The sequence below is a fragment of the Paramormyrops kingsleyae genome, chromosome 22 (genome assembly GCF_048594095.1).
Source record: "Paramormyrops kingsleyae isolate MSU_618 chromosome 22, PKINGS_0.4, whole genome shotgun sequence".
NCBI lineage: Eukaryota > Metazoa > Chordata > Actinopteri > Osteoglossiformes > Mormyridae > Paramormyrops > Paramormyrops kingsleyae.
Window position 1 is genome coordinate 7,511,274 of NC_132818.1, and position 15,168 is coordinate 7,526,441.

The 15,168-nt window shown below is 43.6% G+C and overlaps 3 protein-coding genes across 4 annotated transcripts in view; 2 read left to right on the forward strand and 1 right to left on the reverse strand.

Annotated features, from left to right (window-relative positions):
• The first annotated feature begins 2,069 nt into the window (after window positions 1-2,069).
• On the forward strand, window positions 2,070-12,359 carry LOC111843218 (tetratricopeptide repeat protein 39A). 2 transcript variants are annotated; one of them, XM_023810607.2, is made up of 19 exons: window positions 2,070-2,186; window positions 2,310-2,369; window positions 3,597-3,701; window positions 4,981-5,112; window positions 5,722-5,777; window positions 6,056-6,123; window positions 6,825-6,889; window positions 7,113-7,212; window positions 7,398-7,463; window positions 7,904-8,012; window positions 8,342-8,409; window positions 8,558-8,617; window positions 8,782-8,943; window positions 9,362-9,453; window positions 10,018-10,138; window positions 10,236-10,347; window positions 10,623-10,737; window positions 11,097-11,213; window positions 11,373-12,359. In XM_023810607.2, exons 2-19 carry the CDS (start codon window positions 2,332-2,334, stop codon window positions 11,485-11,487), a joined length of 1,701 nt encoding a protein of 566 aa, XP_023666375.1. In that variant the 5' UTR covers window positions 2,070-2,186; window positions 2,310-2,331; the 3' UTR covers window positions 11,488-12,359. The 2 variants fall into 2 exon arrangements, with proteins under 2 accessions (XP_023666375.1, XP_023666376.1); XM_023810608.2 differs by lacking the exon at window positions 2,070-2,186 and having other exon boundaries at window positions 2,200-2,369.
• Window positions 12,348-14,027, reverse strand: gadd45gip1 (growth arrest and DNA-damage-inducible, gamma interacting protein 1). The gene is made up of 2 exons (XM_023810609.2): window positions 13,627-14,027; window positions 12,348-12,695 (listed from the first exon to the last, which is right to left on the reverse strand). The coding sequence occupies exons 1-2, from the start codon at window positions 14,025-14,027 to the stop codon at window positions 12,416-12,418; spliced, it is 681 nt and encodes a 226-aa protein (XP_023666377.1). The 3' UTR covers window positions 12,348-12,415.
• The window catches only part of nfixb (nuclear factor I/Xb), a 116,767-nt gene continuing 115,609 nt past the window's right edge, over window positions 14,011-15,168 (forward strand). The window contains exon 1 of the mRNA XM_072705251.1: window positions 14,011-14,129. The gene's annotated coding sequence lies outside the window, so the exon portion shown is untranslated. The remainder of the gene's footprint in view (window positions 14,130-15,168) is intronic.

Here is a 15,168-nt window from a genome sequence, read left to right on the forward strand (position 1 = left end):
GCCCATATAGGCCCTACTGCATCATACTCAGTGTTAGTGGCGTGGAAGACTGTTAGGATTAAGGTGAAAAGCTGCTCTGTGCAAACATTTGACTCATGCATCTCTGATGTTTACCAAACATTGTAAATATATCAGAAGAGTAATCTACCTGTATGATGAATGACTGGAATATAAATTAAAGCACTTTCAGTTGTCGGTAATAGCAAACTGGTGCAAAAAAACCCCAAACAAACTGTGACCTCCCCCCCCTTTGCCCTCCTCTGTCCCGGTACAAATGCTGGGGTTTTTGAGAATTCCCAGTTCAGCAGTCACCCCTCATATGTATCAGAAGACCTGCTGCCTGGATCGGACATCAGATATATCAAATGTTTCCCTTTTTTTTTTAATTTGGTAGACAGTACATAGTTTCATTGTGCACGTACAATGACAATAAAGACATTTTATTCTGTTCTATTCTTATTTCTAAGTCAGTTGGAGCTACACTTTTCTGCCGTTCATGTCTTCATTCCAACCTTCACCTTAGAGATTTTCCATTTTTAAAGATGTGCCAAATGCAAATGAGCTACCTGTGTTTACATATTCGCCTACACCGTTTACAGTGGTGAACTGAATTGACGGTTTTAAGGTACATTTAACGACTGTGTTAAACACTGATGGCGCTGTCCCTGGCCGGTAATTATCCGTTATATGAGGGACGTTGCCTTATTGCCCAGGCAAAAGGGCTATTACGGACCCCTGGTGGTCATTTATTTAATTGCAAGCTGCACAGACGTGGGATGGTCCCTGTTTACTGCTGGTTTTATCTTTTTTCCCCCTTCTTCAGATAATAACCAAAATATTGTAATGACTTTTTCGACTTGCTCATGATGCTCTTGCCTGTTGCTCTGCTCCTCTACGTTGTCCACTCCATCGTTTGGGATAGCGCTGTTGTCCATCTCTGGAATTTACATTTTCGATTTCCCCCGAATCGTTCTGGTAGAACTGACAAATTATATATAGTTGAATATAATCACCTCAGGTTATTCTGTGATCTACATAATAAGTCCGCTTGTTTTAAAGCAGTTAATTCAAAGGACCAAATTTCTTTACTTGGCTAACTGCATGTTTTGGGGGTTTTTTTTACATTTGGTGTGAATTATGGGAGTAGGCCTAATTGATATAAGATGTTGATGTCGCAGAAAGTCGAATTTTATGGTTAACTCCAGAATCGCAAGCAGCATTTAATTCTCAAATAGGCCTAAATACGCCCCGTTTCGGGCATATGTTAATGATTTATTGGATATTTCTCGAGATTAACGTTTTTAATGCAACTGGACTGCATTGAATAATCCACATATTACTCGTTGTCCTATATTTTATCGTCCATTGAATAGACCCATGGATACCGCACTAAAGCGCAAAAACCCGGTTTGAAATTTTCCTCTGGAGTCACTAGATGTCGGGCTTGTAATCCGAAAGTGCCTCACGACAGCTCTGCAGGTTTACGCTGAATTTCGAGACAAAATGTCAAATGAACAATACAAGTAGTTTGTGACATCACGCTTCTACGCAGGTCAAAAAAATTCAAGCTAGACCATCCATCCATCTTCTGTATCCATTTTCTATCCAGGGTCGGGGGGAAGGGGGTCCGTAGCCTATCCCAGAGGTTATGGACGCATGGTAGGGAAAACCCAGGATGGGGCACAAACCCAACGCAGGGCAAACACACACCATTCACTCACACAGGCACACCTATGGGCAATAAGCATTTTTGGATTGTGGGGTGGGGAAGCGGAGTAACCGGAGGAAACCCCACGACGACACAAGGAGAACATGCAAACATCAGACACGGAGACTTGAACCCCGGTCCCATAGGTGTGAGACAACATAGCCGCCCCGCTGTATAGACTACGTTACGTAGAATTAAACAGCAATATCCCTGATTTTACCGAAAATTCCTTAAGTCTAAAAACAGCTCTGACAGGAATATCCCAAGGCCACCGCCTAAACAAACTTGAACCGAGACACGATGCAACAAGCTAACGGAGCTGGTGCACGGATGCTGCTGGGTCGAAACAGGAGGAGTGTACAGTGAGCGTGGGCACGCGGGCGGCGTCGCGGAGGCGGAGTCAGGGAATGGCCCCGCCCCTGCCAGCACCGCACCCGTCCTAAACTTTGGCTGAATACGAATAGTACATTTGTTAAAGGTATTAAGATTTAATAAGCTCTCACAAGATTGTCCTACAAGTGAACAACTTTTAAAAAAAGTTTTAAAGGCGAGAACGGATTGTAGATTTTTAAATTTTACATCATATTTCCCTTGTCGACAGGTGTTTTGGTCAAACCAAAGATATGTCCAGGAAAGACACGGATACACCTGCGGCAGAAAAGTAAGTTAAGTAGCTAATTAACGAATGCGTTACAATCTTTATGGACTCGGAGTTTTTTAATAGTTAACTGACCATAGTGTTAGTTTTTGCTAGTTACATTAAAAACTAGATAGTTACTTAAGTGATGGGAATCTGTCTTTGATCGATCCAGTTTCACAGTTTCAGTAACTCCCTTTCCAAACCCACTTCACAAACATAAACCGTGCGAATTTGTTTGACTGTTTTTCTTTTCACTCCTTTTCGGTATTTTCAGCTTTGTGTGTTGTGTCTTATATGTTTCATGATGTACCGCCTCTTTAAAACAGGAACTTTTTGTTATACTTTTCGACTTGTATAAAATGATTAATACTATGATCATGTAAAGGGCTCTGTTTCTGGGACCATCGTGATTTCCAATATTCTATGTTACAGAATCAAGAGAATTTTGAAATCGTAGCGAAAGTGCGTAGCTGGCGTATACGGACAGAACTGACAGTTTATTGACTTTATTGCCTTCCATATGTGTCTGTTTGATGTGTCCCATGTTATCAGGCACATCGCGTAAAGCTCATCTGCGCAGCTTCTGAAAACCTCTCCGCTTAGGCGAAAACTTAAAAGCCCAAATAATAGCGATGATAACGACAACAGCTATTTACACGTAGGCCTTACTCCGTTGTATCTGTATTACACTGTAATCTCCAGGAGCATTTTTCACTTAGATTTTTTCTTCAAAGTTGTCTGGTAGTTTTACGTCAAGATACATGGTCCAGATGATCAGAATCTGCTGTGATGGTGTATCGGCCTGACATTCATGTGAAGTTTCAGTGCGAATCCTTCCGCTGTGTGAAGGCATTGCTGTATACAAAGGAGTCCCTTCAGTCTTTAAAATGTTCAAAACCTGCATCTTTTAAGCATCTTTCCATAACCAGTTATCAACTCTATCCCCACCAGTATCACATAAAGTTCAAATTATATCTGTTTTAAATTACAATGGATACCCGACAGATTCAGGGGGCCGAGCACTTGACAGGGTGCCTTGAATATGTAAGATCACATGTAAATTTTGTTGAGGGGCGCGCCAGAATTCCTAGGTATGCTCCTGAATGTGGCACGGAGTAGATGCACAGCAACGTTCAAGCATGTTAGTGTCCGTACCCGTGAAGACTCCGCTTATCACAGAGCAGCGGTCAGTTAATGTTGGTGCCCGGTGCGGCCGTGTGGTTTGCTAACCGGCCTGTCCGTCTTCAGCTCCCCGCCAATGACGCTGCAGGACTGCCTGGCCGAGTGCATGGAGGCCGTGGACCTCTTCCTTAACAACCGCTTCACCGAGAGCCTGGATAAGCTGCGGCCCCAGTGAGCGCCGCCGCCTCCTTATGTGTGACGCGTATCTGCCACTCCTCCTCTCTTTTGCTTCACCTCCGCCTGACCGGCGCGGGGTGGGGTACCTGTTCTGTGTGACAATCCTCTAGGGATACTGTGATCGCCAGCATGCTTATCCCCACCCCCCCATCACAATTTTCCACTACAATCTATGTTACAGTGTTTCCCTGTAAGTAAAACTTCATCGAGGGCTCAGTCATTTTGAAGGACAGCATTAATGAGGAATGACTTGAGCGGCGTGCTAATTGTTAACATGGAAAGGAGTCCTAAGCCGCCCCAGACGCCAGCCTGGGGCAGAAGCAGAGGCCTTCGGAAACGTACCGCTGTCTTAAATTGCGCTGTTCACACCTCGTTCGCAAGTCCCCGCGTGATACACCGTTAGCTCGGCCAGCACGTAAGCGGAGAGCAGCAGCCCCGCTTCTCTCTCCCTCCTCCAGGATACGGAGTGTTTGCTGAAGGTGACGCCCATGGCCCAGCAAACAAATATTACACAAGAGTGTGAGCCAGTGAGAGCGAGAGGCAGCGTAAACGCTGTCAGCAGGGACTAGGTGTGAGAGAGACGCCTGTTTGGTTTCTGTCATATATCACATGAAATAGGCATTTCCCCCCCTTACTCCTACCAATATTATGAGTCACAGATACAGTACAATGGTATATGACCACATCAGACCTTGTTTGCTGGCTCAAGATGGCTTTCGCCAGGGTACTCGTGAGAAAAAGGAAATAGTCTGCAGGGCAAGGAAATATTCTCTGCCTCCTTTATCCCTCTGTTTACTTTGGTGTGCATTTCCTGAATGTTTTTTGTCAAAGAGTTTTCCAGCGTCTAAATACTGTAAGTCTAAATACAAAGACTTACAGTATGGGTATGCACATTATGCCATAAATATCTTTTATTCTGATTTGTTGAAAAATAATTATCGTAAAAAGTCATGTTTGTATATTTTGTATATGTGTAGGTTTGTATATATGGAATTGTAGGAACCAAATGTTATGGAAAAACTGTTATTTTGACCTTGTGGGGACCATTTTTTCAGTCCCCACAAGGGGAAACTCAATTTTATAAAAACCTATGAATGCAATCAAAACACTAAAAATGCCAAGGTTAAGGTTAGGGCTGCGTAGGAGTTAAGGCTGTCAGTGTTGGGATTAGGGTTATGCCCATAGAAATGAAGAGAGTTTGTATAATGACAGTAATACATGAACTGTGTGTGTGTGTGTGTGTGTGTGTGTGTGTGTGTGTGTGCACGCGCAGTATGCAGGACAGCATGTACCACGCTGTGATGTACGCCACCATGCTGGAGATGCAGGCCATGATGACCTTCCAGCACGATGACATCGTCAGGGCTGGGAACACCATGAAAAGTGCCCAGGAGGTGTGCCAGAGGTGGGGCCTTCATCTGCGGGGAGGGGGCTCAGATTAGCTCAGCCCCTCATCCTACGGTTCAGGAGCTAAAACCCTTTGGAAGCATAACTGATCTTTTCTACTTCACCAAAGTTTTTGAATCACTTCAGCAAAATGCCCAGTTTTAATAATGGATGAACTGTACATTCTGGCTAAAAAGCTTTTTTTCCTGAAGCACCGCACAGCTGCGTTGCTCTGACCTCAGCTCTGTGTGCGTTTCCTGAGAGCAGCCCAGTTTCCTCCAGCTGACCACACACATTGAGTTTGAATTCCAAAGTGGGCATGACCAAGCCGGACTGACCTCTTTCCTTTCGTGCCTTTGACTGGCCTGGAGCTTTCTAGGCAAATAGATCATTTACGCCCAGATCGGGCCACTGTGATGCCTTTTCGTAATAATACCTCCCCCCCTTCCATGTTTATAAACGATTCACTCTGGAGAAGCACTAGAAATAATAACAGAATATCTTCTGTCTAAGAGTTATATCTGTTGTTTTACTTGAATAAAGACTTGTCAGCGTTCCATGGCTCATTGTTTTGTCCAGGTATATAGTGATTTACAGATCTCATTTAATGGAAACCGTTACCTTTCAGGTTCCGCAAAAAGTCGTCCAGCATAGTCAGCAAGTCTGGAGAAGGTTTAACCGAAGGTAGGAATATCATAAGCGATTCAGTGGAAATGAAGAAACATGGGTCTCCTACGACCAGGGCTGAGATGAGCTAGTGTAAAAGACAGGAATGGCTGGGAATGGCTCCCAGGCTCGGGGTTGACATGCTGGGTACAACCTGTTGCCTAAGTCAGCAGTCCGCTCTACCCCTGCTTTGACCTAATCATCCCAAGGATAAATAGCCCCCGGGGAAATTACAGAGATTGACTGCGATTGGCTGTGACAGCTCTCAGATGCACTGTATGTGTGTGTCTTTCCAGAACAGCTGCATGCTGAGCTGTGCTACGCAGAATGTCTGCTGCAGAGAGCCGCTCTCACCTTTTTACAGGTAAGGCGGCTTCCTCTCCCCTGCTTCAGAGAGGGAGGTGAAGTTCGCAGTTTACCGTACTCTAGTTTACCGCAGTACGCAGTTTACCGTACTCTAGTTTACCGCAGTACGCAATTTACCGTTCTCTAGTTTACCGCAGTATGCAGTTTACCGTGCTCTAGTTCCTCCGTATCCGTGGTTTCAGTAACTGTGGTTTTGGTTATCTGCGGTTTACCATGGGCTGAAAAAAAAATAGTAAAATGCGTAACGGTATGTTTTTCCATTGTTCCTTTGTCCTTTGAGCGGTATAAAAATCATTGTTTTCATACTCAGTCATCCCTTGACACATGATATTTTTTCATTGCTTTATCGTCTCTTGAGAGAATGAGGCTTAAATGTCAAAATCCCTATCATTCTACATAGCACAGTACTGTACAGTGCTGTGTAATAATGTACAATGTACTTCATTATTACTGAATTTAATGTTAATAATGTCTTACTGTGCGTAATTTATCAAATCCCATATGTAAGTACGCAAAAGTTACGTTATATATGGGGTCCACGGATGGTTCACTATTATCAGATAAAAGTTGCGGTGTGTTGCATGCTAGAGATGGAAAAGCGATAAATGATATGGTTCTCTGCAACACTGGGTTGAAGTGTCACCCCTGCATACGTTTCTGGGGCTTATCTACACTCAGATGTTTGTTTTCCACCTTCAGGATGAGAACATGGTGAGCTTTATCAAAGGAGGAGTCAAGGTACGCAGCAGTTACCTCATCTACAAGTAAGTGTTTCCGGGACATTGATGTATGAAGGCCTCCCACTATGGCACAATCGCTAATTAATCCTGAACAGAAGACTATTGTATCTTAAGCCAAATACTTGATGGATGCACCGTGGATTTCCGTATTTATCTGGTTTCAGTGTCATTAATACAGTACATGAGTAATATATGTGCTGTATCTGTACTAATATGTTTGATTTTCGATGTTTTGATTTTAACTCAGAGACCTGCACACCTTCCTTCAGTCACATCAGTATCACAAAGGACTGAACCACTTCCAGTTAGAAGGAGGGGTGTCGTTTGGAATCGGCGCATTTAACTTGGTACGTTCTACGAAGGTCATACTACGGTGCAGCAGTTGGGAAACGATGGGGTCCAACCAAGTAGATAATAAACCTCCTGCAATTTTTTGTTTGGTTCTCAGTACACTGACAGTTATGTTTGTCCTGCATATTCATGCTTGCCGAACTGTTCACACGTTCAATGTTCCCAATGTCTCCTTCCGCAGACCCTCTCCCTGTTTCCCGCTCGGATCTTACGGCTCTTAGAATTCGCTGGCCTTTCGGGGGATAAGGTATGGTATTGTAGAAATCCTTTCGTCCGGCACTGGCTGCAGCCTCTGCTGTGCTGATACGCTGATATGGATGTGCTTCAGTTGTCCACACGCAGACGCTGGTGCCTTTTTGACTGCTTCCTGCCCCGTAACCTGTGTTTGTTCACAGTCCTCTCAACTAGGATGCAAAATCACTTTCCAAAGCTTCACAATTACTGCATGATTGCCATAAATTTTGTTTATTCATAGGTGCCCATGTGTTCATCTGTATATCTATAGGAGTTTGAATTACACCGGTCCTCACCTTGCATTAGGTGTCTCTCCATTCAGCTCATCAACCATGTGTTGTCTCTTGGCAAAAGTCTGTGAATGGAGAATTTGTGTCATCACGCAGAACCAGTATCTCCGTCTGTCTGTCTGTCCGTTCCCGACTTCCTGTCCACACACGGATCTCTGTGCAGGAATACGGTCTCTCCCAGCTACACAGCGGCGCCACATCACTCAACCTGCGCTCCATGCTGTGTGCCCTGCTGCTGCTGTGCTACTATACCTTCCTCTCCTTCATCCTGGGTAACAGTCCCTCCTGCATATGCTACGGTACAAAGACACCTTGCTGTTCGCTAAGGCCCGCTGAGACCCCAGTAGCAGTACAAGCCAAGGCGTGTTTTCAAACTGTACTCCACATGCCCAAATTGGATGTGAAACTATAAGCTGCTCATGATCGGGCTGTAAACAGATGGCCCAGACCAATTAGACCTGATGAATATGGCACGGCGCAGTATCTGTTGCTGAAAATGGCACTGATGTTGACTGATGCTGGTGAAGTGGTGGTGTATTGCTGGTTTCTTTAATCTCTCATATTCAGCCATCATGGTTTCTAATCCGTCTGTTCCCTGTAGGGACTGGGGAAGGCGATGTGGACAACGCTGAGAAGCTACTGAAGCCATTCCGCGTTCGCTATCCACGGGTGAGTGCAGTGGCTTGGAATATGTGAAACATCACACATCTAGGCCAAGATGGCAAGACAATATTTTGGAGACCACCACAGTACCCTGGCTTAGCTCTTCACGGTTTGTGACGAAGATTTCAATCCCGGTTTTCTTTTGTACTGACAGGGTGCCATATTCCTCTTCTTTGCTGGACGAACTGAGGAGATCCGTGGGAACATAGATGAGGTCGGTCTGGACTGTATATCAGTCTGTTCTGTTGGAACGTCTGCAGCGCGAAAGGAGTTTCCAGTGTAGATGAAAGTAGAGGTCAATTACTGTATCCTTGCCTGTTTGCATAGACATTGCTAAGTCCAATAGATACGGGACCGATGCCAATAATATGTCGCCAGGCGGTGGCACTGTTTGAAGACGGCTGCAGGGCCCAGCAGGCCTGGAAGCAGTTCCACCACATGTGTTACTGGGAGCTGCTGTGGTGCTTCACTTACAAGCGTGTCTGGAAGATGGCCTACTTCTACGCAGACCTCCTCAGCCAGGAGAGCCGCTGGTCCAAGGTGTGGGTCTCCAGGCGCCCTATTGAGCTTCTGAAAACCCTGCACTGGTTCTTGTCTTCACCACCCTTCTCCACATCCTACTGCACTCTGTCAGTCCTCTATGAGCCTTAATATTCTTCTCTGTGTAAAGAAAGATGCAGTTAATTCCTCTCCACGTCCTGCTATCCAGTACATGCTCATATGAATGGTATCTTTGCATTACAGTATTTAGCCTCAGAGCTTTATAGATGTTCAGCGGAGGCTTATCTTGCTTCTGTGAGTAACTGCCTGAAAGTACAGGATGCCACTGTTTTAGTGAAATGTCTTTAAAATGACCCCTCTTTAGCTCGTGTCCATGGCTGTCTTCCTCCTTTGACGTTCTCAGCACTGATGTTCTGGTTTGTAAGGACTCATTGTCTGCCCTGTGCTCCTCTTGCAGGCCATGTATGTGTATATGAAGGCAGCCTGCCTCAGCATGCTGCCCGACGACGAGGTCAGGCCTTTCGGGGAGAACGAAGTGGAGCTCTTCAGGTAAAAGGACGTTGGCCTCCGGCTAGCATGCTGATACGAACCGCTACTGAACTGAATGGCTACTCTGTTAGCATGTAGGATGTCTTTGGTTCTCCGCATATCAGTCTTATAATCTCCGTGAAACCTGTTTAAAAGCAGATAGAAAAATGGACTCAATTTTAAAGTACTTTCGATTATTTTATATAACTGCCCTGTACATCTAATGTATAGCCTGTCATTGTGTTATTGGTCAGTACTGGTGTCTTAAGTACTCTGCACCAGTATTTATCAAACTTTACGCAGAGGTGGAAAATTCAGGTCCAGAAAGTAAAAATCCAGACCAAGATTTTGTTTCAACCAGCCAGCTCAGCATAAAGAATCACGGAGTACTCAACTGGTTGGTTGAAACGAAATCTTGGTCTGGATTTCTACTTCCTGGACCTGAACCATCTACCTCTGATGTGATGGTAGTAGTTAGTACCTATTAACAATGACACGGTTTGGACACGCAGCCCAGAAGCAACTTTCTAAGTGATTTCATTGAGAATGTTTTTTTTTCTCTGTTTTTTCTTCTCTCTCCCTCAGACAGGTGCCAACATTTAAGCAAAAAATAGCAGGGAAGTCCCCCCCAACTGAGAAGTTTGCTATCCGAAAAGCCCGGCGCTATAAATCCAGCAGCCCAACGCGGCTTCCAGTGCCTGTGTTGGTACGATTTCAAACCATAGCGCAACAGCAGGTGACAGTACCTGTTAAAAATGGATGGAGCCTGAAAATACCTGGGTTTTGCATTTTTTCCATTTCAGGAAATGATGTACATGTGGAATGGCTTTACGATGATTCGTAGTCGGCCAGACCTGACAAGAGGGATGATGGAGACCTTGGTGGATGCAGAGCGTGCCCTGCAGGACCGCCCCGGTACTGCACTCAACATCTAACCCACTGTTGTAAATGTAAATTTATTGAACCAATGAAAAATACAGTTTCTTCTTTTTAATTAAGTTTATTTAAGTTCAATAATAAACACATACCGAACATTGGTGACTTTAAAAATCACCCCAAGTGACAACTGTCATTGTGGTTTAACCTTTACTGGTGTAGTTTTTTCCATACATGTTCACATGACTGTGGATATGGAAACTGTTGACTGCCGTCTACTTTCCTGTCTGTCCTTACTGCCCTTCTCCTCCTAGTGACTGAGTATTCTGTGGATGACTCCTGTGTAATACAACTACTGAAGGGAATGTGCCTTAAGAATGATTGCCAAACTAAAGCGGCTGAGGACTGCTTCCAAAAAGTGATTAACAGGTGAGCCAGTTATAATTTGCCAATCTGATTATATCTTGTTTTTCATTTGGTATTTGTCCTAACTGTAGGTTTTCAAATTACTTTGTCAGGAGTCTCCAACTCCGGTCCTGGAGAGGTACTATCCAGTAGGTTTTCTATCATATCCGGCTTCTGATGAGCCACACCTGTGCTCAGGTAAATACCAGGAACAAGGGTGGCTCATCAGAAGCCGGGAAGGACAGAAAACCTACTGGATAGTAGCTCTCCAGGACCGGAGTTGGAGACCCCTGCTTTAAGTGTTTGTCTGGAAAACAAAACAGGTTATTAATTTTGATTAAGCCAAGACTAGTATTGTAAGCTAATCTATTTTTCTTCTACAGTGAAAAGAAGATCAAGTTTGATGAGTACCTTGTCCCAAATGCTCTATTGGAGCTTGGTCTACTCTACATAGATTTGGGACGCAAAGATCAGGCCGTCAAGTTACTGCAGAAAGCCAAGTAAGACTCTTCTGTCAGTTCTCCTCTAGTAGCTCTGTCTACAAAGTGCTATGGCACTCCAGCAAAGTGCTCTTCAGGAGGAATTTATACCATTTTCTTCTCGTCTTTATCATCAGCAGCAGGTTGATTTGGTATGTTTGACTCTCCCAACCATTTTAGGAACAACTACAAGGAATATTCCATGGAATCGCGGACCCAGTTCAGGATCCATGCTGCTCTGACCAAACTGAAGGCAGACATCAGTGAAGAGGAAGAAGAAAGCACAGATCTATAGAGGATGACCTTCAAGGCAGCATTGTTCGTGTTCCAAGCCCAACTCTGGCAGGCCGACTCCCTCATGCCAGGCCAGTGGTTTGCACTCCTGCTAACGTGGATGGGACTCTCCATGTGTGCATACCTCATCCAGATTGGATAATGTGCTGCAGTCCTAGGCACCTGACTTTCAAAAAATATATATCCACATAAGGAGACAACTTCCCTGTAAGGACACTGTTGTGCCTTGTTTCACGTTCTTTTGGACGTGTGGTTTCGATGGTACTTCAACTGTCTAATGGCAATGGCTCACAATCAGAGTGCTAACATATATTTGAACTTTTATATACTATTATTGTCTTTTACGGACACAATTAGGGTAATAGGTATGAACTGTAATTAATACCTGTAAAAATGCTTTAGTTAAAAGCCTGCACTGTCAGGACCAGTGGGTGTCTGCAAATGCAGCCATATGGCCAGATTCTCCAGAACAAGTGTCAGCATTAATGATCCCTAATATGCCATCAGACATTTCAAATGCCAGAGCTCAATAAAAAATGACAGTACAGAGAAGTATAAGCATTAAGTTTCTAATAGTTCTGAAAATCATAGAATCACTATCTCTTGGTTGATGTATGTAACTGGTTAAATACCAGTTCTATATGTACTGAGCTGTTCTAAGAAATAATACTTTTTTGGGGGGGATGTAATGACAAGTTAGACAAAATTGCTGTTAAATATAAATATTTCATTAAATATATTGGTGTACAATTACAGGCATATTAAGTCCATATATCTAACTGGAAAACCACCCCATTACTTGGACCACCTGAAAGTGGGATGAACTGTGGTTTTCTGATGGGAAAATTCAGTAAACTTCGATGGGATGAAAAACTCGTTTTAATTATGATCATTATTTACAAGGTCGTTCTTCACTGAGATGTAAATCATTAAGTCCTGGGCGCAGCTGGTGCAGTGTCACCCTGTTTCATTCTGCTTTTCAGCAGCTTTTTCTTCTTCTTCTCCTCCTTCTCGATCTCCTGCACCATCTCCTGGAACTTGGGGCTGCGGGGGTCCAGCGCGTAGCCGAAGCGCTCGCGGGCCTCTGCCACCAGCCGCTCCTTTCGCGCCTTTTCCTCCCTCTTCTTCATCTTAAGCGCGCGTGTCTCACGACGCCAGTCTTCGATCATCTTCGGCATCTTCGCCATGTTGGTGGCAATTAATTTCTCTCTGAAGGAAACGGACAAAAAAAAGCACATTTCACGACGAAATCGACGTGGCATCCCCCATACCCCGATAAACCATAAATAAGGAACAGGCGTTGTTTCCATCTAATTTAAAAACCGTGGAAGAGCTCTCACTCTGACGTACCATTTCTTAAAAAAAATTTCTGGAGTTGTTCTTAAAAGCTTCCGTGGTGTTGACAGGAAGTTTCAAAATCCGTTTCAGCCTTTTATCTGACCCCATACAGCATTTACCTATCAGGTAGGTGTACACAACAGTGTCTGACAGGTGAACTTTTCCCGTCTATAAGTCGTTTTCTTAACAGCACTACAAATTGTTAACACCAAGTTGTTGGTTTAATCTAGCATTTATTACGTGTAAGTGCGGTGTGTGTATGTATATATGAGCTTAGGTAAATTTTACTGGGCTCTAGTGAAATATAAAGGAAAATATGTACTTTGTTGTTCTCACGGTGAGCGGAATTCGAATAAACTGTACCCACGATAATTTCCAAAATCAAGTATATTTTAATTTAATTTTACAGAACTGTTAAATATTTAAATAACAATGCTACCTATGGAACAAGTGAAAGCTACTTCAAGAGGGCCCCCGTAAAGCGTACCGCAGCATACATCTATGTATGCGTCGCTGCATGTACTAAGGTTTTGCCGAATCTCCAAAATTCATTTACAGCGGTTGTCATAAATCTGACAGTTTCATAAAACCCATGCAGCTAGAAAGCAAATTGGCCTCCGCGTCAGTTTTTCGGCGAAGTCTATAACCATACTCTAGATATTATGTCTATCGCTGAATGTTTTCATTTATACAACGATGTACGATTATCGCGTCTCACGACATTGCGAAGCCTGTACTCGCCCAGGGTCACCCTTTGCAAATTAGCTGCTTCGAACATGTTAGAAAGCGCACCCCACGTTACCTGGCCTTCACTTTCTTTTCTCTCTCCATTTCCTTTGCCGCAATGTTCTGTAGCATAACTTCCAGAGTCGGTTGCCATTCTTGCTCCTCCGCTATTAACTTTTCCAGCTTTTCGGGGCTTGGCCACAATTTCACTGGATCGACACCAGAAATAGAACCATATCGCCCGAATAGCTTACGGTCAAACTTGTCTGTCTTTTGCCAGTGAGGTGTATCTTCTTTTTCTTTATTAGGAATGTAGGGATCCTTGATGTTCAGTCTTAAAGGTTTGGGGTTGTAGGTAGCAATCTGGAACAAACTGCCACATCTGGAAATGATCGGTAAAACTGGTCTCTGAAGAGAAAAGGTTTTTACAATACCAAATAACATAGCTGTCCTTCTCCCAAGACTGGAAGCCGCCATTGTTGCATGTGTCCCAGTGGGCGTCGCCAATCAAAGGACCCTCCTGACTGGCTTAGTCGTCCGACAATCTGCCTGATTGCTTCAAGTCCTTGAAATGGGAAGGTAGGAATAACGAAGCGTTGTATGTGTTAGAACTTTTTGTTGGTCCTTAATTCACCATTAATTGCTCAACGCTGGAAAGGAGTTTTTGTTTGCTGCATTAAAAAAATATAGCCAGTCAGTATTTTTGTAAAGTTTGGAAAATCTGTCTTCCGTGTAGTTTTGAACTGAAGTGACATCGCATTTTTTATTCACCTTATTCACTTTGCTGTTTTTTTTTTATTCTAATCAGCTTTAATAATACTGAATGGTATACAATTAAATGTATACTACGCTGTGCTCATACTTTCCACCAAAGATTTAACGTTTTTGGCATTCATGTATTTTCCATCGCTGATATTTTTTTCTCCTTGCATCGAAAAGTAATAAGCACACGTTTTTTGATTGAACTCTTCGTTTAAAGATGTTGCCAAATTCACATACTGTTCCTACGACCGCTTCAATGCATAATATATCGTCATTTTCCATACGTGTTATATCGTCATAAATTGCATTTCAGAAGCAGATTTCTCACATGTGTTTAATGGCATTCAAATAGAGATAATGCTCTGCGGATTTTCATGTTCTCCCGCTCAGTTGAGGTAAACACATGGAATAGCCTAATGTGGTACTTAAGAACCAAACGTCGTATGCGGTTCCTCTGTGGCGTGCACTTTTTGTTCTTTATGCTAATAACTGCGTCCACTGAATCTGTCCTGATATGTGCACGTTAGTGCTCCTTTGCACAATGAGCAGTTTTTTTGTCCTTTTAAAAATACCAGAGTGGTAAACATCAACGGACGGGAATCTCATGCAATTGATAGGAGAATTTGTAGCGCCTTTCGGGGAATTAACTACTGGGAAATAACTTATAAAAGGGACTCTTTGTTTCTTCTTTTTAGCAGACAACCCCTAGTCTCTTCTTTCATTTTTCTCTCCTTTTTCAGTAGGGAGTGATTGAACAAATGAGGCATACATTAGTGTGCCACTTAGTGAGACAGATGTCACCAGTTTTGTATGGCGGAGCCAGTGCAGCTACTTGGCGCCATTAAAGATGTAGGGT